The sequence below is a fragment of the Chlorocebus sabaeus genome, chromosome 21 (genome assembly GCF_047675955.1).
Source record: "Chlorocebus sabaeus isolate Y175 chromosome 21, mChlSab1.0.hap1, whole genome shotgun sequence".
NCBI lineage: Eukaryota > Metazoa > Chordata > Mammalia > Primates > Cercopithecidae > Chlorocebus > Chlorocebus sabaeus.
Genome location: NC_132924.1, coordinates 1,501,857 through 1,527,142, shown reverse-complemented (window position 1 = coordinate 1,527,142; position 25,286 = coordinate 1,501,857). Strand labels below are relative to the sequence as shown.

At 58.7% G+C, this 25,286-nt stretch overlaps 1 protein-coding gene across 1 annotated transcript in view; it reads right to left on the bottom strand.

The window, feature by feature from the left end:
• The window catches only part of LOC140708587 (kinase non-catalytic C-lobe domain-containing protein 1-like), a 49,392-nt gene that overhangs the window by 3,198 nt on the left and 20,908 nt on the right, over positions 1-25,286 (bottom strand). The window contains 14 exon segments of the mRNA XM_073008720.1: positions 159-541; positions 1,512-1,597; positions 2,411-2,555; positions 2,729-2,865; positions 2,867-3,415; positions 3,494-3,656; positions 4,220-4,313; positions 4,867-4,944; positions 6,233-6,391; positions 12,294-12,355; positions 13,563-13,677; positions 15,533-16,248; positions 18,306-18,423; positions 18,799-18,945. Coding sequence (XP_072864821.1) covers positions 159-541; positions 1,512-1,597; positions 2,411-2,555; positions 2,729-2,865; positions 2,867-3,415; positions 3,494-3,656; positions 4,220-4,313; positions 4,867-4,944; positions 6,233-6,391; positions 12,294-12,355; positions 13,563-13,677; positions 15,533-16,248; positions 18,306-18,423; positions 18,799-18,945 — 2,952 coding nt within the window.

The window sequence follows — 25,286 nt, the reverse complement described above, 5'->3', positions numbered from 1 at the left end:
GACCATTTTGACGGCCACGGGGTGGGGGCACCAGGACCACAGTGTCATCCTGGTAGGGGCTCTGGGTACACGGTGCCATCTGTCACCTGCAGTGACCGGGAAGCCCTGCTGGAAGGAGGCCCCTGCACCACCCTGCAGTGCCGAGGCCTGGGACTCACCGGGCTCTGGGCGTTGGGCAGGGCCCCGTCCACCTGCTGCCGCCCCAGGTCCTTCACGTAGTTGTGGACGTCGGCCCCGAAGCAGTCGGCCTCGTAGAAGGCACTGCACCAGCCGGGGCTGCAGCTCTGGAATCCGGCTGGGCCAGGGGACAGGGCCGGGATGCCCCCCTTGGACCTGGCCAGTCGGGTCACTGCCTCCGCGTCCGAAGCCCCACCAGCTGGCCGTCTGTCCTCGCCAACCTCAGGCTGTTGCGCTCTCTCGGCTTTTACGGACCTCTGAGGCCGAAACCCCACCTCGAAGTTTCCCCGGGAGAGTGCCTCCGAGTCCACATCCGACACCAAGGTGCTGCTGCTGGTCCTGGCCATGGCTGGCTTCTCTTTTCCTTGAAAGAAAGAGACACGGGTTACATGGATAGCAGTTCCTGTGGGCGGAGCCCGGGCAGGCTTTAATGGGAGGCTGGTGGTGCCTTCGTGCCCGACGCCCTTCTCTCTTGCACCCACCACAGGCACCCCCGAGGCACTGCCGCCTCCCAGTGCCGGGGAGATGCTGGACCCTGAACTGCCGCACGGGCCGGGTTACAGCGAGAGGCCTCTCCCCAGATGGAGCCCCTCTCTGGGCCCTCACTGGTTCCAAACTTACTCGGCCTGGGGTGGGGCCGGGCCCTGTCCTCGCTGACTCCACTATCAGCACTGTGTCCCTCTGCCCCCTCACGCTCTCCTCTTTTCTTCTGGAATTTAAAAAGTGGTCCCCAGCTCTGTCCCTGGCTTTCCTGCCATCCAGGAGTGCACAGGCCTCATGCCCCAGTCTGCCTGCCTGGTCTCCGACTTGTTGTAATAGGAACTGGGTCCATCACCAAACCTGGCCATGACCATGGACAGCCTGAGGGTGACTACTGCCACCACCTTGTCCCTAACACCGAGTCTGCTGGCCGGACGCTGGGACTTTCCCAGCCTGGCATTCATGTGCCTTGGGAGCCCGGGGCTAACGAGCCAGGAGCCCAGCCCCAGGGTCTTTCGGCAGCTGCTTCTGCCTTGTTACCAAAGCCCCGGGCTCACAGGCCCGCCTCTGCTTGGAGAGGGGATCCCGCCTGGCTCCTGGCGGCTCCCACTGTCCCAGTGACTGGTGACAGAGGACCCCTCACCTCCAAGGCCCTGGGTTCCTGCTCACCCCCAGGAGAGGACGGCCTTTGGCTGGGGCACCCGTGGGGCAAAGGCAGTGCCGCCAGAGCCGCGCAGTCCGAGGCTGCCAGGACCCCGGGGTGCCCCCTGAACTGTAGAGCACAGAGGAGGAGCCTGCAGAGCACACAGGAGGAGCCTGCAGAGCTCCTGCCGCGGGGCCTGCCCAGCACTTACCCAGGGGGTGCAGCGAGGGCCTCCTGCTGGACGGGGAGCGGGGGCTCTGGCTGCCCTCGAGCTGTGACCCAGTGTCCTCAACCGTGCTGACAGCAAGAATGCAGGTCAGGTGGCCATCCCCACGTCTCCACCCCTGCCCACTGGGAGGAGGCTCAGTCTCCACAGGGCCAGGCCCACAGGCCCACACCGCCATGCGGAGCCCTCAATGGAGGCAGCAGGAGCTCACCCTCCCGGTCACTAAGGGGCATAGCAGCCAATGGGATCCCTGGATCATTCACTGCTTGGGGTCCCTGGGGGGCTCTGGAGCAGCCTCTCAGGGCTGCGGGGCTGAGGAGGCCGGGACTGGGGTGGGTGCACTTGTTCACAGCTGTGAGTTTACGCCACACACAGGCGCAGGAGCTGCCCGGGCTGCCAGCACTGCATGGAGCTGTGAGCAAGGCAATGTGGGGTGGCTGCTGCTTCACCCAACACGGCTCAGTGCTGGGCCCTGCAGGGTCTGGGGCCGCCTGTTTGGGAGTCTCCTCTCCTCCTTGGGGCCCTCACACTGGTCCCTCTGAGCAGGAAGCCCTGTGGCCACCACTGCCCAGGCCCCCTGCAGCCTCCCGGAGAGCCCCTGCCTCATATTCCCTACAAGCCCTTTCTTCCTCCAGAAGAAACTTAGGCCCGATGGGAAAGCTGTGGGTCAGCGTCAGGCCCACGAGGGGCTGTGGGTCGATGTCAGGCCCAGGAGGGGCTGCTGGGACCCCCCACCCCAGCTCCACCAAGGGTGGCCCCCTGGAGACGGCAGCCAGACAGAAGCCGAGGGTTGGGAGGGGAAGGCTGGGCCGCGTCGGGACAGCAGAGCCCGAGCACAGTGGGCGTCCGGGGCGGGGGGAAGCAGGGCCAACCTGGGCACCCACCTTGGGGAGGGCGACGCCTGCCCGTTCACCACTCTAAAGAGGTTCTGCAGCAACTTCTCATCCCAGTACAGGTCGCAGAACTTCTCAGAAATGGCGCCACAGAAAGTGGCAAAGGTGAGATCTTTCAAGGCGAAGATGTACTCCCCTGGTTTTGCAAAACGATGGAGACAAGTGAGATGGTGGCAAGGCTGCTTGTCTGGATTCCTCGTGGCTGATCTCGGCTGCGGGGCTGGGGGGTGGGTGTGGGGTGGCCCTGAGTCCCCTGTGGGGCTCTCCCAGGCCCAGGCCTCCTCTGGGGCATCTGCAGCCCCCACGTACCCATGATCAGAGCCTCCAGCCCATTGTCCAGGTAGCCATCGAAGGCAAATTCCTCCTGGATGAGGCGTGTGGCCTCCTTTAGCGACGGGCAGGCCGTCCTCCCTGGGATTGGTGAGGTGTCCATGCAGGGCAGACGGCCTCCGGTCTGCGGGCCGTGGCCTCTCTGCGACACTGTCTGGGCTCTGGTCATCACGTTCCCCGGCAGGGGTGGCCCTGGGGCCCTCTGGGTCCTGGCCCGGGCGCTCGGTGGCCTTGCTCCGGGGAGGCTTGGGCGGGTGGCGTGGGCCATGGTGGGCTGTGGTGGGCCCCAGGGTGTCGGGCCTGAGACCCCCAGAAGTGACTCCAGGTGGGGCCTGCCCAGATGGCCCTGGCCTTTCAGGCAGCGCAGATGCCTTCATGGGCGGGGAGGGGACTGGAGAGCTGGGAGCTGCCGATGAGGCCTCCTCTGGCTGGTTTGCTGGGGCCCGGGGTGGAGGGCAGGGGCAGCCCTGGGCTGGGTCACGCTGCGCTGACTCCCCAGGAAGCTCTGGGGCTGCTCCCTGGGACCCTGGACCAGGCGCCGGCCCATCAGGTGTCTTCAGGCTGGGGGACCTGGCGAGGGCCTCTGGGGAGAGCTTCTCCTCACCGTCTCCCTCTCTCTGGCTGCCCCTCTCCTGGGACTCCTCCTGGGCCAAGGCAGGCTGGTCCCTACGGGAGGAGCGGAGCTCAGGAGGGGCTGCCCATGCCCAGGACCCAGCAGCTCCCGGGTGTGGGGACGAAGCTCACCTGGCCATAACTGCGTCCTGCGCGAGGACGATGGGCTTGAAGTGCGTGGCCTCGGAGGTGAACGCTGCAGGCAGCTGGGTGGCTTCTTCACAGCAGGGGCACTGGCTGGGCACCAGCCCTGGCACAGCCACAAGCCTGGTGTCGCTGTTCACCGGCAGGAAGCCTGGGGACCCAGGGGGCTGAGGGTGCGGGCGGGCGGAGTGGCCCCAGCACGTGCCACACCACCGGCTCATCCCACCCGGTGTGCGGCTGCCACGTCCCCTCCCGCATGTCCCCAGCGGCTTCCTCTGTGCCCGGCCTGGCCCTGGAATGGGAGGGTGGGTGTGGCTGGTGCTGGGGGGAGGGCCAGGAGGCGGGGACAGGCCAGAAAGACCAGGCCTCACCAGGTGGCTTGGAAGGGCCTGCTGAGGAGGGCTCAGTACAGGGGTGGGTGGGCTCTGTGTGGACCCTGGCAGGGGGGGTCTCCAGATGTGGGCTTGGGAGGGCCAGCTGCTGGGAGATGGGAGTGAGAACCTGGAACTGGGGCCTGAGGGACCGGGAGTTTTGGGAGAGATGGGGGCTGGCAGGGGCAGGCAGGCTGGGCTGCATTGGCCACGCTGGCCGAGCTCTAGACTTGCTGCCCGGGTTTCCGGGAGGTGCCCGGCTGTGTCTGTCCATGCAAAGGTGGCAGCTGTGGTGTGGGGTGCAGGGGCCAGTGGGGCAGCAGGGGCTGGTCAGGGCCTCCACCTGGGCTGGGCTCTGGGACTGGTGCCACACTTGGCTTCAGTTCAACCACTGAGAAGGCGTTTTGGAGGCTGATGGTCTCTTCCTCCTGGTACACCTGGGGAGGAGGTGACAGCCCTGGGCCAGGTGACCATGGAACTCCGCCAGCACCGGCAACACCCACGGGGCACCCCCCACCCGCCCGCTGGTGCGGTGGAGCTTCCTGATGGGGAGGAGCTGGGTGTGGCGGCCGCACGGCCTGAGCTCTGCCTGGAGAGGGAGCCTTTGGGGCCCTTTTGCCTCCCAATCCAACCAGGTTTCCGTGGGTTCCGGGGAGTGGGAGACGCCGGCACCAGGCGAGACTCAGGGCCCACACTCCCAAAGCTCTCTGTGCCCGGGGTGGGTGCTGGGCGGCCATCCTTAGGACCCTGCCCCAATCCTGATCTGGTTCCCTGGGGGCCACTGTGGGGCCTTCAGGAGATAGAACCCCAGTGTCCCCCGCATCCCCAGATGCACCCGCACCCCCAGACGCACCCGCCCACAGCTCGGTGGTCAGCAGACCTGGGTGTGGGGCTGCCAGAGGCGGCCAGGCAGGGGCAAGCGCATGCGGGTGGGAGGAAGCTAAGGGCAGTGGGGGAGGAGGCGGCCCAGCTGTTCTAGCCCCGCCCCACCTGGCGAGTGGAAGCCCTGAGGTGGGCGAGGATTTTCCGGCTGTCCATGCCTCGCTGCAGGAGGTAGCTGCCGCACACCTGGAGGGAGGAGACGGTTCACACGTCCCGACAGGCCTCAGCTACGGCTGCGACCGTCCCCATGTCGCTGGGTCCCCATCTGAAAAAGCTCAGGGCTGCCAGGAGGGTTTCCTGTTTGTTCTCATCGACACCTGACAACAGGCCCAGGACGAGCCTTTCTTAGAGCATTTCCTGAAAAGGGCTCACAGTCAGCCACTGTCCACCAGGCTCTCTGGGAGGCAGAATCCCTTGGCCGCCAGGCTGTCTGCAAGGCAGAATCCCAAACCCAACGTTGGCCACAGACCTGGTGGCCTCGGCGCCTGGACACTAGCAGCCCTTGGTCACGTTCACCTGAGCCCCGTACCCGCTGCCCCCGGCCACTCCTGTTCTCCCTTTATAAGCCCAGGCCTTGTGCATGTGGGAACTGAGCTCAGCTTCCTTGGCTCTCGGTAGTCACCAAATAAAATCTGCTTTCACTGCTTAGCGGACATCCAGCCATTTCTAGATCTCATCCTCCCATGGCAGAGGAGGCCTGAGAGGCCCAGAGGGTCTGAGCGACCCACCCAAGGCCACAGAGCAGTTGAGGCGGAGATGGCTGGGCCCAGGTCCCCAGCTCCATGGCCGTCTCCGCTCCTCCAGACACGGCTCCTCTCCAGGAGGTCCTCCTGATCACCCACACACGGCTCGGCTCCTCCCCAGGAGGTCCTCCTGATCACCCACACACGGCTCAGCTCCAACTGCTGGGGGTGGGCGCAGGTCCCAGCAGGAGTGTGTTAGAACCCAGCCCCAAAGCCTGAGTCCAGCAGGGAGATCAGGCAGGGAGGGGCGGGGCTGGTGGGATCCTCAGAGGAGGTGGGGGTTCAGGGTGGGGGGTGGGGTGTGGAGGCCTCTCTCTGCTCCCCTCCAGCAGGGCCTAAGAGCAGGGGTCTGTACGTGGTCACAGGACACCCCTTGCCCCTGCCTTGGCTTCTTGGACAAGTTGGAGAGAGCAGGCTCCACAGGAGGAATGGCCGTGGTGGGGAGCAGCAGAGACCCCCATGCTGTCCGCCCGCATGGATGTGGCCATGACGCAAAACCCACTCCCTTCCCCATGTGATGGCCGGGCTGATGTCTAGAAATAAGGACTAGAAACAGAGCTGGTGGCCTCATCACCTGGCTGACGTCTAGAAACAAGGACCTGGAAACAGAGCTGGTGGCCTCATCACCTGCACACTGGCAGCCTGTGCTCCTCCACCTCCAGCTCACTGAGGGTGGCCACTGCCCACAGTCCTTAGACCCTGGGCTGGGACTATGACAGCGGTGTGGTTACCTTGATGGCCTCGGCCGCGGACGGCCGCTCCGGGGTGCTGTGCCTGGCCATGTCCAGGAGGAGGGTCTTGAGCCTGCGTGGCAGGGCCAGCTTGTGGTTGCGGGGGACACTGAACTTGGCTGCGGTCCACAGGACGGCGGCCACACAGTACACAGAGGCCTGGGCGGGTGGGGACAGAACAGTGGTGGTGACTGCAGGGCTGTGGGCCACTGTGCCCAGCAGACCTGCCCACGTCAGGCACCCTGAGGGGCACCCAGGCACTGCCCCCACAGAGGGCCTCTCCTCAGGAACCCTCCTCAGCATCTGTCGGGCCCCACCCTGGACCCCCACATCTGCCTCCAGGTCATGGTCCAGGAACCTGCCGGTCGAACTCTCCCCTGTGGTTCTGTCCGTGTTTTAAAACACCTGAGGGTTGGAAGCCTCAACTGGACTTTCCCGCCTTCCGCCCTCCTCACGAAGGCAGCAGCTCGAGGGTCTGAGGAGAACTGGCTGGCACAGTTCCCACCTCACAGACCCCGCTCCCGGGAGCCCCCCTCCCGGTGCTGTGCTGCTACATGGCTAACAACCGGCTCTCCGAGCGACTGCACCGCCTATGTGCAAACTGAGTTCATTCGGCCCGTTGCAGACGGAAAGGACGCACAGCGCACCGTTTCACACACTTTTTGTGCAAACTGAGTTCATTCAGCCCGTTGCGGACGGAAAGGATGCACAGCGCACCGTTTCACACACTTTTTGTGCAAACTGAGTTCATTCGGCCCGTTGCGGACGGAAAGGATGCACAGCGCACTGTTTCATGCACTTTTTGTAAGATCCACAGAGCCTGTCGATTCTCACTGAAGGCTTTCATTGATTTTTACTGACATTCATCTGCGGTCCACCGCAATACACAGGTGCTTCCAACATGAGTGTTGGTTGATGCTTTCATTCATTTCAGTAAATGAGATGGAAGTGAAACAGGAGAGACCCATGCTGGAATTCAGGGCACTGCTCTGAGCGACGTCTTTGCTGAATCAGATGATCGTGGTGGATATTGGAAGACCATGTCCTCCATCTTTCGGGCTATCCGCAATGGAGCGGCTACAGACATGACACACTTTTAAGTTTAATCACATTATCCACGTGCTCTCCATCACTTCAGTTAAGTCCAGAGAGTCAACAGAACAAGACATTTGTAGCGCTGGCTGCTTTCCCTGGTGTAAGTACTCCCACGTGGCTGACTTCCGGCTACCAACACAGTGCCCTTGAGTGTGGAGCTGGGAAGAGGAAGCTCCCCTTTATAGAGTTCCCACCATCCAGGCACAGCAGACGCAGACAGCCCTGTGAGCACAGTAACAGCCAACTAGAGTCAGATAAGTAGGAAATTACCCATTTTGAGCACTTGCTACACTTTTAAAAAATTAACGTTTTATTTTGTGATAACTGTCGATTGACATAGTTTTAAGAAATAATATAGAGAGAGCTCATGTACTTTGTATCCAGTTTCCTCAACAGTGGCAGCTTGCAAAACTATAGTCCAGTATCTTAGCCAGCACATCGCCATTGGCACAAAAATCTTGGTATACCATCTGTTGCATTTTCATTTTCACTCCGTTCTGTATGTTTTTAAAATTTCCTTGAAACTTCTTCTTTGACACATAGAGTATTTAGAATGTGTTCTTTCGTTTCCAAGTGTTTGGAAAATTTCCCTTTTATTTTTGTTACTGTGGTCAGATAACATATTTGTATGACTTAAATTCTTTTAAATGTGTTGAGGTTTGCATTATGGCCCAGGATTTGGTCTAGCTTGGTGTAGAGTCAGTGAGCAGCTAAGAAGAATGTGGATTCTGCTGTTGTTGGGTGGAGTGTCCTTTAAATGTTGACCCAACCCTGTTGATTGCTGGTGGTGTTCAGTTCCTTCATATTTTTACTGGTTTACAGCTTGACTGTTCTATCAAGTGTTGAGAGAGGGAAACTGAAATCTCTAACCATAATTGTGGATTCATCTGTTTCTCCATTAATTCCATCAGTTTTGCTTCACATATTCTGCAGCTCTGTTATGTGGCGCATATACATTTAGGATTGCTATGTCTTCTTGGTGGATTGACCCTTTATTGTTATATAATGTCCCTCTTTGTCTCTGGTAATTTTCTTTGCTCTGAAGTACACTTTACCTGATATTAATGCAGTCACTTCTGCTTTCTTTTTATCATTTTCATAATGTATCTTTTCTAACTCCTTTAACTTGAAACCTACTTACATTGTTTTATTTGAAGTGAGTTTCTGGTAGACAGTACATGGTTAGGTCGTGTTTCTAAACATTACTCTGTCAATCTTCTTCCTTTCTTCTTCTTCTTCTCCTCCTTCCTTCTCCTTTTTCCTTCTTCTTGCTCTTCTTCCTCCCTTCTCTTCTTTCTTCCTTCTTCCTCCTTTATTTTTTTAAGAGACAGGGTCTCACTCTTGTCGCCCTGGCTGGAGTGCAATGGCTCTATCTGGGCTCACTGCAGCCTCTGCCTCCCAGGTTCCAGTGATTCTCCTGCCTCAGCCTCCAAGTAGCTGGGATTGTTACAGGCACCCACCACCACACCCAGCTAATTTTTGTATTTTTAGTAGAGACGGGGTTTCACCATCTTGGCCAGGTTGGTCTCAAATTCCTGACCTCAGGTGATCCATCTGCCTTGGCCTCCCAAAGTGTTGGGATTACAGGCCTGAGCCACTGCATCCAGCCTGTTTCCTTAATTTCTGAAGGATATGTTTTCTGGAAATAGGTTTCTGGGTTGAAAGTTCTTTCAGCACTTAAAAAGATGCTATGCACTTCCTCTACAATTACTGATGAGAAATCTGATCATTTGAGCTGTTTCCCCCCATATGTATATATGTAAGTTGCTGTTTCTCTCTCTTCTTTTTTTTACTTTTATTGTTTTGGAGAGGGGAGGGTTAGTATTCAGAGGTTTGACTATGATATGTCCTGGTGTGGATTTCTTTGCATTGATCACGTTTGGGGTTTTCTCACCTTTGTAAATCTGTAGCTTTATAAGTCTTGCCATAATTCGGAAGTTTTCAGTCATTATTTCTTTGAGTACTTTTTATGCCCCACCCTCCTTCTCTTCTCTTTCCAGGATTTTGATGACATGGATATTAGATCTTTTTTTATAGTCCCACAAGCTTCTCAGTCTCTGTTCAGTTTTTTTTGTCTATTTTCTCTTTGTTGTCCAAACTGTGTAATTTCTATTGTTCTGTCTCCATTTCACCAATTCTTTCCTCTGCTCTCTCTATTCTGCTTTTAAGCCCATTCGTTGAGTTTTTAAAAAAATCAGTTCTAAAATTTCCATTAGCTTTTTCTTTTCATTTTCTATTTCTTTGTTGAAACTTTCTATTTCTTTGCTGAGACTTTTTCACTTGTTTCAAGCATGTTTGCAATTGCCCAACGAAGCATTTTATGATGGTTGCTTTAAAAATTTTAAAGTCATTTTTAACATTTCTGTCATCTCCAGGTTGGTATCTATTGGTTGCCTTTTTTCATTCAGTTTGACATCTTCCTGATTCTTGGTATCATGAGTCCTTTCCCCATTGCTTGATTTTGTCAGCTCTGTCAAAGATCAGATGGTTGTAGGTGTGCAGCCTTATTTCTGGGCTCTCTGTTCTCTTCCATTGGTTTATGTGTCTGTTTTTCTACCAGTGCCATGCTGTTTGCGTTATTGTGGCCTTGTAGTATAGTTTGAAGTTGGGTAACGTGATGCCTCTGGCTTTGTTCTTTTCACTTAAAATTGCTTTGGCTATTTCAGCTCTTTTTTGGTTCCATATGAATTTTAGAATAGTTTCCTCTAATTCTGTGAAAAATGACATTGGTAGTTTGATAGCAATAGCATCGACTCTGCGGATTGCTTTGGGCAGTGTAGCCACTTTACCAACACTGATCCTGCCCATCTGTGAGCATGGGATGCGTTTCCACTTGCTTGTGCAGTCTCCGATTCCTTTCAGCCATGTTTTCCAGTTGTCCTTGCAGGGTAGGCTGCAGGGAAGGAAGGTCCTGGCTCCTGCTCACTTTCTCTGAGGCCACCTGGGGCCAGGGCAGGCACTGGGCACTTCTCTGCAGTCTCACAAGGATGAGTCCAGGCTCCAGGCTCGGCCCTTGCTGGGCAGGGACACAGTGCTCCCGTGGGGTTTGGCTGGTGCACAGCAGGGAGTATAAGCGCATCCTGGTTCTCCCTGGTCCTCTGATTACAGACCCAGGCTTTTTTTGGGGCATTTATTTTATTACTTATTTTTTTGAGACTGAGTCTTGCTCTGTCACTCAGGCTGGAGTGCAGTGGCATCATCTTTGCTCACTGCAACCTCTGCCTCCTGGGTTCAAGCGATTTTCCTGCTTCAGCCTCCCAAGTAGCTGGGATTATAGGCACACACCAACACCCCTGGATAATTTTATTTTTAGTAGAGATGTGGTTTCACCATGTTGGCCAGGGTGTCTTGAACTCCTAACGTCAGGTGATCCGCCTGCCTCGGCCTCCCAGAGTGCTGGGATTACAGGCGTGAGCCACCACACCTGGCCCTGTTGGGGTATTTGGTTTTTTTTTGAGACAGGGTCTCGCTCTGTCATCCAGGCTGGAGTGTAGTAGCATGATCTTAGCTCACTGCAACCCCCTGGGTTCAAACAATCCTCCCACCTCAGCCTCCTGAGTAGCTGGGATTACAGGCGTGTGCCACCACACCTGGCTGGGATTACAGGCATGCGCCACCACACCTGGCTATTTTTAGTAGAGATGGGGTTTCGCCATGTTGCCCAGGCTGGTCTCAAACTCCTGGACTAAAGTGATCTGCCTGCCTTGGCCTCCCAAATTGCTGGAATTACAGGCATGAGTCACCGTGTCTGGCCTGTTGGGGCTTAAATTCTTTTTTATTACTCAAAAAAGCTTCATATTTTTCTTTAGTTTTCTGACTCTGTGCTTGTGCCTCAACACTTTCCCAGCGATTTTTGTTCCTTGAAGAGGAAAGATGCTAGATCCTACAGGAACACACACCCAGAGCCACTGCAGCCTCATGGACGCGATTTTTGTTTGAGAAATCTCGTAAGAGCTTCAGGTCTCACAGCACCAACCCTCTGAGGTCGGCCTGGGCCACCTGCAGATTGTGGCGCTTTCCCAGCCTTCTTGGTGTAAAGGTGAACCATCTACTGCTGGGGTTCGCGACAGCCTCTTTTCATTACAGACTAGATTGCAGGAAAGCCTTCAATGGTTTGGCAAATGGTGGACCATTCCGAGTTCTCTAGACAACATCCCCAGAAGATGAAAAAGCACAGCTTTTAGTGTGTGTGTGCCCACTGGTTTTTCCCAGTCTCTGGCTTCTTTACATCCAAGTCTCAATATATGAGGCAGAAAGAAAATCCAGGCCACTCACGGCTGCCTTGTTCCTTGGTCCAGAGGCCCCTTGCCAGCTGCCTTCTCCTCCTGCAGGTGGCCTGGTGCTTGTTTTTTGCACAGTGTGCAGGGTGCTTAGTGCAGGGTGGTTATTGCAAGGTGCTTACTGCAGGGTGTTTGTTTAGTGCAGGGTGCTTAGTGCAGGGTGTTTAGTGTAGGGTGTTTAGTGCAGGGTGCTTAGTGCAAGGTGCTTAGTGCAGGGTGTTTAGTGTAGGGTGTTTATTGTAGGGTGTTTAGTGCAGGGTGCTTAGTGCAGGGTGCTTAGTGCTCCTCCTTGGTGGGAGGAGCGGGGAAGTACACATTTCTATCCTTCCTGAGTGGAAGTTCTACCTTGATTTTGAATGTAATTTATTTAATTGTATTTAAATTTGTATAATTTAAATTTTAATAATGCTCTTGTTTCACAGGCACCTTATGCACATCCCTGGACGCTGAGCCCTCAGTTCTCGTGAGCTCTAGGGCACATGACTAGTGCTGTCCACGCTGAGCCCGGTCCTAGTGCACCGGCCAGAGCCACGGCCCTGCTGGCAGACACTGCCTGTGGCCGCCTGGCCAGGAAGGGCTGCCCTGACTCCCTTGAGTCCTGACGAGGGGCTGCTGGACAGATGGGGGACGTGGCACCCCCGAGGGCTGAGGGCAGGGCTGGGGAAGGGTGAGGAGGCCCCAGGTACCTTTTCAGTTACCAGCCTCTCCTCCACCAGCTCGGGAGCCAGAAAGAACGAGTCATAGGGACCTAAGAGAGAAAACCCGGCTGAGCTTTCCTCACCCCTGGCGAGCCGGTGCTGGACTCGGCCTGAGGGGGACCCCACACATTCACCGTTGGCAGGGGGTGGCTGGAAGAGCACAGCCCCGTCCTCAGCAACCAGCACGGAGTCCAGACACAGGCAGGCTGTGGCAGAGCTTGGGTCAGGGCGGGCATGCGTGCTGCCCTGCACTTGGGGTTGGCAGGGGGGAAGGAGCTGCAGAGCCTCGGTCAGGCTGCGCAGACCCCCAGCCTCCCCATGGCACGGGCACGCACCTGCCAGGGCACGCACACGGCCTGCCCCCAGCCCCTGGGGTCCTTGGAGCTGCCCCTCCTGGCCCTCCCTGTGGGTAACACTGCCCCAGCCCACACAGTGGCTGCAGCAGCACAACTGTGGCCGAAAGGGAGCTGGGCAGCAGGGAGAACACAGGCAACAGCTCCTCAGCCGAAGCCCCTGCATTGCAGTTCCTGTCCCGGGTCAGGGCCCACGGGGCAGCCATGGGCCCACAGTGGACGGACACTGGAGCCAGGTGTGTCTCCCATGGCCTCTCCCCCAGCTCTGGGCCCACGGCGGACGGACACTGGAGCCAGGTGTGTCTCCCATGGCCTCTCCCCCAGCCCTTTTAGATGCTGCCCTCATCACCCTCAGGGTGTTTTTACGTCACAGACGCACCATCTGTCTGCCCTGATGTCTGGTAGGGCTGGGCTCTGACGGGGCAGACCAGTACAATGCTGAAGATTCCCTCCCCACTCCACAGCCAACTGCTGCCTCCCTGGGGACAACGTCACTGTGTTGAGAATGTGTGGGCCATGGCAAGGTCCCCGTTCCTCTTTAGGACAGGGTCACCGGTTTCAAGGCCCGCCTTGCAGGCATCTGTCCCCACACCTCCCTTGGTGCTGCAACCCAGCAGGCACCTCCACGGTGCTCCAGATGGGAGCCGCCTGCTCCGTTCACCAGAGACACCGTACTGGCTGCCCCTGGGTCCCTTGGCTCAGGTGGGGGCCAAGTACGCATGGGACGGTGGGGGGATGGAACAGCAGGGGGATGGGACGGCGGGGGGACAGGACGGAGGGGCGATGGGACGGCGGGGGGACAGGACGGAGGGGCGATGGGACGGCAGGGGGACAGGACGGCGGGGCGATGGGATGGCGGGGGAACAGGACGGAGGGGCGATGGGACGGCGAGGGGATGCATCACTTGGGTGCTTGGGGTGCATCTGTAGTGCGCGGAGGCAGGCCAGGCACAGGGCCCACAGCTCGTACTCCCGGAAGGGCCGGCCCAGCTGGGACAGGAGGTCCTGCAGGGACACCCACTGTGGACAGGAGAGCGGTGAGGTCAGTGTGGACACCGCTTGCCGGGGCCCGCTGCCTGCAGAGACATGACCGGGGGAACAGGCCAGGGCGAGGCCCACTCCGCTCCACACCTGACAGAAGGGCTGGGGAGGTCCCAAGTCAAACCCAGCATGTGGGGGGCGTGGGGAGACTGGGGCCCTTGGCCCTGTGGATGGAAACGTCCCATGGTGCAGCCACTGCAGACCACAGTGCTGCCATTCCTCAAAAAGCTCGACATACACCTCCCAGGTGACAGCAGTTCCACGTGGCCACATTCCCCGAGGAACTGAGGGCAGGGCTCACGCATATGTGCACGCCCATGTTCGCAGCAGCACGGCTCGAAACAGCCAATGCACGGAGCACCCAGGCATCCACGGACGGATGCAGGGGCAGTGTGGATGGCGCTTGGCCTCGGGACGGGGAGCGTTCTCACGCAGGCTGCCCCGGGGAGGAACTGTGCAGACAGTGGGCTCAGTGAAGAGACCAGACACAAAGAACTGTCCATCCCACTCCCACGAGGTCCCTTGGACGGAGCTCAAGGAGGCGGAGGGCGGGCTGGGGTGCAGGGGCCGGGCTGGGGGGTTGGGGTTTCGTGTGGGCTGGTGGGGGGACAGCTGTGCAACAGCGTGAACACACACGGTGCCACTGAGCTGGGCTCTTGCAGAGGGTGAAAGTGGTGGCTTTTGTTGGGTGCATTTTCTCACGCACACACACACCCTGACACCAGGCATGCGTTCAGCCTGGGAGGCCACTCTCCACTCCAAGGCCCCATGGACAGCTGGGACCAAAGTCCACCCTCTGCCAGGTGGCTCAGCCACCCTGTGCCTCCGTGTGCCCTGTGTGGGACGGCGTGCTGCCAGGGAGAGCAGTGGGAGGGTGGTAGAGGGTGACGGGGCACACGTGCTCAGGATATGCAGAAAAGCCCGAGCCACAGAATGACCTGCTCTTGTCCTTCAGGTCAACAAGGCCTGGTGGGACAGGTGGCTTGAGGGCATCCCCATTCCCGGGCCAGGCGCTGCCTGGCAGACGGACTTGCGTGTGGGCCACTGGCTTCAGGTGTCCTTGCCCTGAGTTGCTCACAGGGACACAGCTGGGGGTGGCTCACCGAGGAGCCAAGGAGGGCAATGCCCTTGGCCAGGCCTTGGCCCAAGTGTCTTCAGCTGGACAGAGGGGCCGACAGGCCAGGCCCCCCAGAACACTGGCTCCAGTAGCATCCTCCATCCTCACGAGCAGCAGCTGACCAGGGGCAGCACTGGGCTGGGGAGGCCCCATCCTGCACAGATGCCACGTCCGGGCAGCTGCTCCAGATCCCAGTGTCCCTGTGGAGGCCGTGGAGGTGGCCCAGCACCGACACCACCAAGCCCCACAGATGAGCAAGCTCAGCCCACAGCTTTGGTTTCTAACTTTTAAAACCATCGGAACAGGAAGATGAGGAAGGCTGTGAGCGTCAGGACCGGGGAGACAGCCCCTGACATGACGTCATGGAGCCGGGGCTGCTGGCCTTGCTTCCCGGAAGAAAATTAACCCTCGGGACGGCCGTGCAGGGCTGTGCGAGGAGCGAGGAGCCTGGGCCAGGCTGAGGCGGCGGCTGCCTTCTGGGTCATCCTGAGGCAAATGTCCACCCGAGAGGCCATGCCTGGGTGACGGCATCCCCAGCCGCAGCCACAGCTTCCTTCAGAAACGGGGCAGCTCAACAAAAATGTCTTAATTATGGAGCGAGGGTGAAGGTTAATTCCCTGCATTAAAGCGTTTGTGGCTGTGGAGAGGCCCAGCCCGGACTCACTGACCACTGACTCTCCGCCCACACACAAGACCCGGCCAGACCCGGCCACCCACCTGCTCTGCGGCTGCGCTTTCCAGCTGCCTGGCTCCTTCCGGAATTCTCTCATCGTCCCCAGGAGTCTGGGCTTCACCGCTAGCATCTCGAGGGTGTGCAGGGCAGGCTGGGGGTCTGGCGTCTGCTGGCCCCGGACTCGGGTGTGAAGTCTCGGGCTGTCCTGGACTGCCGGGCGCCCCAGGGCCCCTGTCCGCGCTGCGGCCTGCACAGGGAACCCCTCCCAGCTGGTGTTCCAGCTCCTACTCCGGCCACAGCCTGCATTTGGGCTGAGCCTGGAAGCTAGAAAGGCCATTTTTCCTGTCCAGAAAGGCCTTCCTGGGGTCCGGAGGGAATAATTCCGATATGGGCAGCTGGCTTTTCCCGAGGGTCAGCGGCAGGCAGGGGGTGGCCTCGGGGCTGTCGGACTGCAGCCTGGGGAATGTCTGCACTTTCCGCAGGTGGCTCCTCCTGAGGGCGTCTCTGTCCAGGTCCCCGAGGGTGCGCTCGGCATCCAGGACAAGGCTGGCCAGCTCCTCCCGGCTGTGGCTCTCGCCATTTCTCACCGGGGTGGACAGCAGAACCTTGGTTGGGGAGGTTCTGGGGCCCCGGCTGGCCTCAGACTCTGAGCCTTTGGGGGCCGGTAGAACCTCCGGGTCAGCGCTGGGGTTCCCAGGTGGCCTCCTGGGCCCAGCGTTTCCTGGGACAGGCCTCTCCCGCCAGCTGCTCTCGCTGACATCTGGGCACAAGCAAGACGTGGTCACAGCTGGGCACCCCTCCTGCCCCTCTCCTCCCACCTCTCCCCTCCCCTCCCCTCTCCTCCCCCATCACAGACCCCAGCGCAGGCTCTCACCACCGCTGGACACCCCTCCCCTCCCCTCTCCTCCCCCATCACAGACCCCAGCACAGGTTCTCACCGCTGCTGGGCGCCCCTCCCCTCCCCTCCCCTCCCCTCCCCTGACCACAGACCCCAGTGCAGGCTCTCACGGCTGCTGGGCGCCCCTCCCCTCCCCTCCCCTCCCCTCCCCTCCCCTGACCACAGACCCCAGTGCAGGCTCTCACCACCGCTGGACACCCCTCCCCTCCCCTCTCCTCCCCCATCACAGACCCCAGCACAGGTTCTCACCGCTGCTGGGCGCCCCTCCCCTCCCCTCCCCTCCTCTCCCCTCCCCTCCCCCTCTCCTCTCCCCTCCCCCAATCACAGACCCCAGCGCAGGCTCTCACGGCTGCTGGGCGCCCCTCCCCTCCCCTCCCCTCCCCTCCCCTGACCACAGACCCCAGTGCAGGCTCTCACCACCGCTGGACGACCACTAGGCACCCCTCCCCTCCCTCCCCCATCACAGACCGCAGCACAGGCTCTCTCGGCTGCTGGGCGCCGCTCCCCTCCCCTCCCCTGACCACAGACCCCACTGCAGGCTCTCACAGGAGGAGGCTCCCGCCTTCCTCACCTGCCCCACTCATCACATCATCCTGGCTAACTAGAGGCTGGGGCTGCCTCTCCCCAGGCCAGGTGGGGCTTCCTGCTGGGGCTTCCTATGGGAGCCGGGGACTGTCGAATTATCTCACCCAAAGGCATGTCGTTTTCCACGAGGATTACACACGTGAGTCCCCACAGGAAGAACCTGATGTGGCTACAGCCGTCAGTGGCCGCCTCCCACACACGGCATTGCTCTCTCTCTGCCGTGCGTGTCTCTGTTCTGCCTACTCCACACTGCACAAACTGCCTGCTCCACACTGCGCCCCTCCCGCAGCAGCGCAAACCCTGAGCTGCAAACGTGCTCACTCGGCAGGGAGGGCCCTGCCGGCCACCGTGAGGCTCCTCGGGACGGTGCCCCCCGGCCACCCTCCTGAGGCCCCACAGACACGGCCTCTGTTCAAAGGTGGCCTGAGAGATGCCAGAATCCGCGTGAGCCACGAATACCCCAAATGCTTCGGTCGCAGCTCTGTAACGCACCCGCCTGGCACCCGTGGTGGGGGCAGGTGAAAATCAGCTGTGACACATCAACGCGTTCGTTTATGTAAATGCCTGTGAGACTAACACCCATGTGCCCGGCACCAATGCCACGGACTTCTGAAGCTGACCCAGAGTCACCTCTGCCTGCATGGGTGCCTGCAAGGCTGGCACAATCAATACACATGAGAGTGTGGAAACGGGTGTGTGCACAGGACCAGCATGTTCGCGTGTTTGACCACGTGTGAGACAGTGGACGTGGTAGGCATGATAGCGGGCATGTAATGTGTGCATTCTGGTGTGGGCGTGTGCAATGTGAACAGGCGTGTCTGAGTTTGCATGTGACTGTGAGCAAGTGTGAATATGTGTGTACGGGGCACATGTGATCTATTTGAACGCTTGTGTGTGGCTGTGTGAGTACACGAGTGCGTGTGATCTATATGAATGCATGAGTGGGTGTGTGCATGTGTGTGTGCAGTGTGTGTGCGCATGGGTGTGTGTGCAGGGTGTGTGTGCAGGGTGTATGGGTGTGTATAGCGTGTGTGTGTGCATGAGTGTGTGTGCAGTGTGTGTGTGCATGGGTGTGTGTGCAGGGTGTGTGTGCAGTGTGTGTGCATGGGTGTGCACGCAGTGTGTGCATGGGTGTGTGCATGGATGTGTGCAGTGTGTCTGTGCATGGGTGTGTGCATGGGTGTGTGTGCAGTGTGTCTGCGCATGGGTGTGTGCAGCGTGTGTGTGTGCATGGGTGTGTGCAGCGTGTGTGCATGCGTGTGCACGTGTGTATACAGGGTACACAGGTATATGTGCACGCACAAGGATGCATGTGTATGGGTTCAAGAGCTCACCCTGCAGTGCTCCGAAGGACTCGATGGAGAGGACCCTCCTCCCCACGGCAGAGAGGCTCCGGCACACGCGGCAGGAGGACGTGAGCTGCAGCTTCTCTTCACACAGTGCGATGATGCTCTGGGGACGTGAGTGCCTCAGACAGGAAGGCTCGGAGGAGGGGCCATCTCCCGTGGCCGCCCACCCAACAGGGCCGGATCCTTTGAAGGTGACCTGGGGACAGTCCCCACAGCCTGCCTGCGCCTGTCTTGCCAATTTTCTAGTATGAAAAGGCAGCACATCCAGGTTGCAGAGAACCGGGAGGCTTGTCACAAGCAAGACCTTTTATATCAAAAACGGACAATAAAAAACCAAGTCCTCCTTTAAGCAAAATGCCATTGGACTGTGGTCATGGAACCCAGGGGAGGCTGCCGGGCGTGTGTGGGGTGAGCACATGGTGTCTGGGCCTGTGAGGTCAGGGTCACAACCTGGGCGGCCCAGGGCAGCCTCACTTACCTCGAGGTCTGGCCGGTCCCCGGGGTCCTCCGCCTGCATCCGGCTCAGCAGCGCCTCGAGGTCTTGGCTCAGCCTGAGTTCCAGTGTGGGCTCTGCCACGTACTTGACGGCGGCCTTCCGTGTGGCCCCCAGGGAGTAGATGTGCGCCTGTGGGCATGACGGGCCATCAGCTCTGGGGTCTGTGCGTGTGTGCCACCCCGACCGTGGCCACCGCTTTTCCGGGCCAGGAGCTCGAGTTTCAGGCATCGTGGAGATTCCCCTGAGGGGAAGCAGCACCCGCACCCATGCCGCCCACACCCTCGCCACTTGTACCCACACTGCCCACACCACTTGCGCTCACGCCACCCACGCCCTTGCCACCTGTGCCCACACTGCCCACGCCCATGCCACCCATGGCCTCGCCACCTGCACCCACGCCACTCGCGCCCACGCCACCCATGCATTTGGGCCTGGCTCTGTGCTGGCTCATGGCCCCACCCCTCTGGGCTTCCTGCCCACAGTAGCCTTGAGGGGCACAGACTCCTCCCGCTGCCGCGTCTCTCAAGGGCGAAGCCTTTCAGTGTTTAGGTCAAAAACTTCAAAACTTCAAAAACTGGATTTCAGTAGAAGCAAAGATGGGTTTTTCTTTTTGTTTGAAAGTCTGGGTTTTCCTCCCTTGCCTGAGAACGTGGGCTCTGCACAAAGTCCGCCCTGGACATAGCCGCACCGCAGGCCTGGATGCTTCTTCCCAGGACGGCTGCGTGTGCCTTCCCCACAAGCAGCAGCAGAACCCGGGGCGGCTCAGGAACCTGCCCAGGGCCACGTCGCAGGTCACACAGCTCATGTGTGGAGCTGGGACCTGACCCAGGGCCTGCTCTGCCCCCGCACCTGTGCTCCCCTCCCGAGGGGAGTCTGGGGTCCCCAAGTGTCCCTCAGTGTCCACTCTAGTCCTGGCTGGCTGAGTGGACACGCACCCGCGTCCTGGGCTGGCTGAGTGGACACGCACCCGCGTCCTGGGCTGGCTGAGTGGACACGCACCCGCGTCCTGGGCTGGCTGAGTGGACACGCACCCGCGTCCTGGGCTGGCTGAGTGGACACGCACCCGCGTCCTGGGCTGGCTGAGTGGACACGCACCCGCGTCCTGGGCTGGCTGAGTGGACACGCACCCGCGTCCTGGGCTGGCTGAGTGGACACGCACCTGCGTCCTGGGCTGGCTGAGTGGACACGCACCTGCGTCCTGGGCTGGCTGAGTGGACACGCACCTGCGTCCTGGGCTGGCTGAGTGGACATGCACCTGTGTCCTGGGCTGGCTGAGTGGACATGCACCTGTGTCCTGGGCTGCCCTGGCCCCAGGCGTCTCCCTGAGTGGTCTCGAGATGTCGTCACAGAACCCTGAGACCTGCCTCTCCATTCCGTCGTGAGGTCCAGGGTGACCAGGGAGCGTCCAGTCTTCACAGAAAGCCCTGCATCCCGGGGCCCCAGGCCAGCTGGTCATCCTGGCCGACCCCCCCTCTCTGTCAGGGTCTGTCTCAGGGTCAGGCTGCAGGGACCCAGCCAGATCCCAGGGCCCCTGACTCCACCTGAGCCCAGCTCCAACCACCATCACCAAGCTCATCCAATTCTGCCTCAAACTCCTTTTTCTCCTGAGATGTCTTATTTGAGCAAGACAGAAAGTGTCACGAAGAAACCAGGAGCACGCAGCACCCCACACTTTCTTCTCTGGGGCATGAACGGCACCTCGCAGACGGCTCCACTTCCACAGTCTGGCGTGTGTGTGTGTGTGTGTGTGTGTGTGTGTGTGGACGGTCCTGGGGCTTCACAGTCTAGACATGGGCACACATGCAGACACATACGTGCACACCCAGCACACACAGGCAGCCGGACACGCATCTCTTCTCTCTCCCGAGCTGCACTCTGCCCTGCATCCTGGGTTTTTCACGGCATGAATCTCCTTCCAGGTCAGGAACCCAGACTGACCTTCTCTGCCCCATGCCTGGCCCTGCCTCCCCGCAGGCTGGTTTCAGCTTCTCCTCTACTCCCTCCCTCCTGTGCCCTTCCTGGTGCCCTGGGGCAGCCCACCTGGCACACCAGCCAGGCCCCCGGCCACTGGCCATCCCCACAGACTCCCTGCTGTGCACGTGCCTCTGGTAGGGGACCTGGCACCTCCCCGTCCCCTCACGGCTCGCCTGGCACTGGCCACAACCACCGCCCCTTTGCACCTTGGGCCAGGAGCCCCAATGGCTGCTCTGCTGCCAACTCCTGGGGTCTCCTGTGCCATCCTGGGGGGACCTGCCACACTTTTGTGCCCAGGCTGGGATCCGCCTCCCTGGGGGACCTGTGACATGCGTGTTTGGGCACACAGGGTCCACCCCTCTGCTCTGATGCCGCTGTGGGTGCTTCTCATGTTCTGTTGTCATGACTGACGCTTCGGTGGGGGCCCCGTGTGACGTCGGTGGGGGCCCCGTGTGGCGTCAGTGGGGGCCCCGTGTGATGTCAGTGCAGCCACGTCAGGTGTGTGAAGCCTCAATTCCAGGAAGGGGGATGCTGGGTCCCAGGTCACATCCACTTACAATTCTGACAGCTGTGACAAACCGTCCTGATAAATGACTGACCGGTTTACTCACCAGCCACAGCCGAAGCACCAGTCTCTGCAGCTTTGCCAATCTGTTAGGGGAAACTCACTCGTCGAGTTAATTTGCATTTTTGTAATTATGAATGAGACCAAGCATCTGTTTGTATTGACTCACAGTTTTAATTTTTTCCTCTAAATCCCCATGCAAGGACTGTGCTTTCTCCGCTGAGGTGGGGCTGCTGGGTGCCTGTGCACATCAGGGCTCGCCTCAGCCTGGTCGCCGCACACGCTTGCTGCGTCTGTTGCCGGCTTCTGACGTTGTTTATGCGTCTTCTCACATTCCAGAGCTCTACGCTCTAACGTGTGGAATCCAACCTGTTTGTGTTCAGCAGCTTTGTAGGAGGATGTTCTCCACCCCAAGGCGACAGGGTCAGCTTTCCTTTGTTTCTGCTAATATTTTTATAATTTTAAATCCAGACCTAATCCGTTTGCAGCCTCACTCTCTGGGGTGTGAAGTTGGAGAGTACCCTCTGGCTGGCACCGTGAGGAAGGACGACTCCTGCCCCGAGACGCTGTCCTTGCAGCCGCGGAGCCTCAGATCTCCGGGTCTCTGCATGGCCGCGGGAGAGTGGCCCCTCGGAGCCCAGAGGACGCAGTCGGCCCTCAAGGTGCAGAGCCGTACTGGGCCCGCCTTGCATTGCTGCAGGGAGCTCAGCATTTCTGCCTTCTGGAAGCTTCTGGCCTGAAGGGCGGTGCGCCCTGAAGGAGGGAAGCACAGCTGTGTACCACCGGCGGGGTCAGGAGATGGCGACACACGGAGAAACAGATTCCTGTGGGAAACTGTGCTGGAATCAGAAGCTGCAGTATTTGATGAAGCCGCCAGCTTTCTGTGGGAAGACTGTGCCGGAATCTGAGAAACTGCAGTATTTGAGCTGCCGGCTAAGAGCAGCTGTTTGAGTGAGTTCCCTGGAGGTTGTGTTGTTAAGGAAGGCCCCTTTCAGGAAACAAGGACATCAGAGGCCCCAGGGCAGCGGGATAAGGCTGGACCGTGGGCAGGCGTCTGGCAGAGGAAGGGAGGGTTGGGCCTGATCTCCAGGCCTGTGGGCCAGAGAACCTGGAGGCTGTCCTGGGAGCACCAAGTGGCCCTGCCTGGCTGGGCTCGGCCATCAGTGGAGGGGAACAGGCCAGAGGGAGGCTGATCAGGCATGAAATGATCACACCTCGGGCCACAGGGCGACGGGGAGCCAGGTCGAGGAGGTGGACGATGCAGCTTCCTGCTCCAGGCCTCAGTGTGGTATGAGCCTGTAGCTCCCACGGCGCCTGCACTCACGATGGGCATCCCGGTGGCTCTTGCCTCAAGTGGGGACAGGGCCTGGCCACCCGCGGGAAGTGGACGCAAAAACCCCCTCGAGATGCGATTCCTGAGCAAATGCACTCAAGCCAAACGGGCTTCGGTTCAGCACTGGTTAAAGTTTTTCTCCAAATTGAAAAGGCCCCTCTCTAGCGGGTAGCAAGTGGGTTCCACTCTCCCGAGTCTCACTTCAGGAAGCCCCTCCTCTGCTCTGCCAGAGATCCTTGGGTCAGGGTCTGGGTCAGCCTGGGAGGCTCTTCGTGGCCCTGGGAAGCACTTCCGGTGGACCTGAGGTGACCGGTTCAGAGAAGTGCTGGCTGCAGCACTCAGCACGGCGCATCCGTCGCAGCCCGGGCCTCAGGAGGGCACCATGAACACGCACCGGGGGCTCCCAGGGCCGCCTGGGCCCAGACAGGGCCTCGCTGGCCAGGGCTCTGCAGACAAATGGCTGAGCAGATTTGGGACAGGAACCCCACAGAAGGGGCTGGAGCATCCTGCCACACCAGGAAGTGGGTCGGAGCCCAGCAGAGCTGGGTGCCAAGGACCGGGGCGCCTTCTGAGCTTCAGTTGGCATCAGCAGAATGGACCAAATCCCATCAAAGACGTGTGAATCTTAAATTCATAAAATCATAAAACCAAGCTCACTGGTTAGCGCTGGAGGACACTGGATGCACTCGCTGCTTTGAAAACGGGTGGATGAAGAGAAGGAGTCGAGCCTGCCACCTCCCTGTCCGCAGGGACTGTCTGCTGCGGCTGCCTGGTGTCAATGAGGGTGGCTCTCCTGACAGTGGGAGCCCTGCTCACAAACTGAGGCAAGGACTACCATGGCGGCTCCAAGGATTCGTGGCGGCCACTGACGGCTGTCGGGGAGCAGAGGCCACACGCCCTCGATGGGCCCTGGTAGGAACCTGAGTCCAACAGCCCCTGACTACCCTGGACTTGGCCTCAGAGACAAACCAGGTTTTCTTCAACAAAAACCATAAGGAAGAGAGGCAGGGGTGTGGGGTCATACGAAACTCAGGAGGTATGGAGGCAGCCAGGTGTGTGGATCCCACTCAGATCCCGCAGGGAAATGGCTGGAAGAGCAAGATTTGGGCGGCGGAGGGGGGACCCGAACCCTCAGTCCACACCCACCCAGGCTGGGAGTGGCTGTGAACGTTTCCAAGTGTGGCCGAGGCTTTGTGGTTACATGTTAAGACGGGCCTGATCTTTTAGAGGCAAATCTGAGCCCAGTCAGTTGTGGGTCATTTCTGAGGCTGGGTGGAAAGTCTATTTCTTGAAACTTGCTGTAGTTTCGCTAATGTGACTTCGCGTGTGCTGTTCTTATTCTCTCTTTTCTGTATGTTTAAAACGTTTCATTGTGAACATTAAAACATAAAAAGTACCACCCACTGAAAGCCTTGTTCTCACCCAAAGACTGAGAATCAATCCAGCGCTGCAGACACGCACCATGCTACACACGTGTACCCATGACACGTAACACACTACATGCATGCATGCACACACCACATACATGCACACAACACACTGCACACACATGCATGCTACACACACACCATGATACACTCTTGTGCCCGTGACACATAACAGACTACATGCATGCACACATACCACATACATGCACACACCACACTGCACACACATGCATGCTACACACACTGCACACACATGCACACACACCACTCTGCACACACATGCATGCTACACACACTGTGATACACTCCTGTGCACGTGACATGTAACACACTACATGCATGCACACATACCACATTGCACACACATGCATGCTACACATACACCATGCTACACACGTGTCTATGACACATACCACATGCATGCACACACACCACATACATGCACACACCACACTGCACACACATGCATGCTACACACACTCCATGCTACACACATGTGCCCGTGACACATAACACACTACATACGTGCATGCACTTACTACACCACAAACATGCACACACTGTAGTTCACACACAGGCATGCTACACACACCATACAACACACATGTATGTGCACCATGTAACATGGCCACAACACACACCATACTACATGCACGGACACACCATATTACACACATGTGCCCATGATACACACCACACCACATGCATGTACACACACCATGCAACATACGTGCTCATGACACATACTACAGGCATGCACACACATTACACACATGCCCATGATACACACCATACCTGCACGTACACATCATGCAACATACGTGCTCATGACACACACCACACTATGTGCATGCACACACATTACACACATGTGCCCATGATACATACCATACTACATGCATGCACACACAGCATACATGTACAAGATGCATACCACAGTACATACATGCACACCATCATACACACATGTGCATGAAACACACCACACACATACTCCATACATGTATGCACAACCCACTCACAGACATAGCATGTCATGCATGTGCACATCAGCACGACACACCACACTACATGCATGCACACACTATACTACATAGATGCACACCTACGCCACACCACATACATGTGCACACAAACACACTATATCATATTGCATGCATATGCACACACC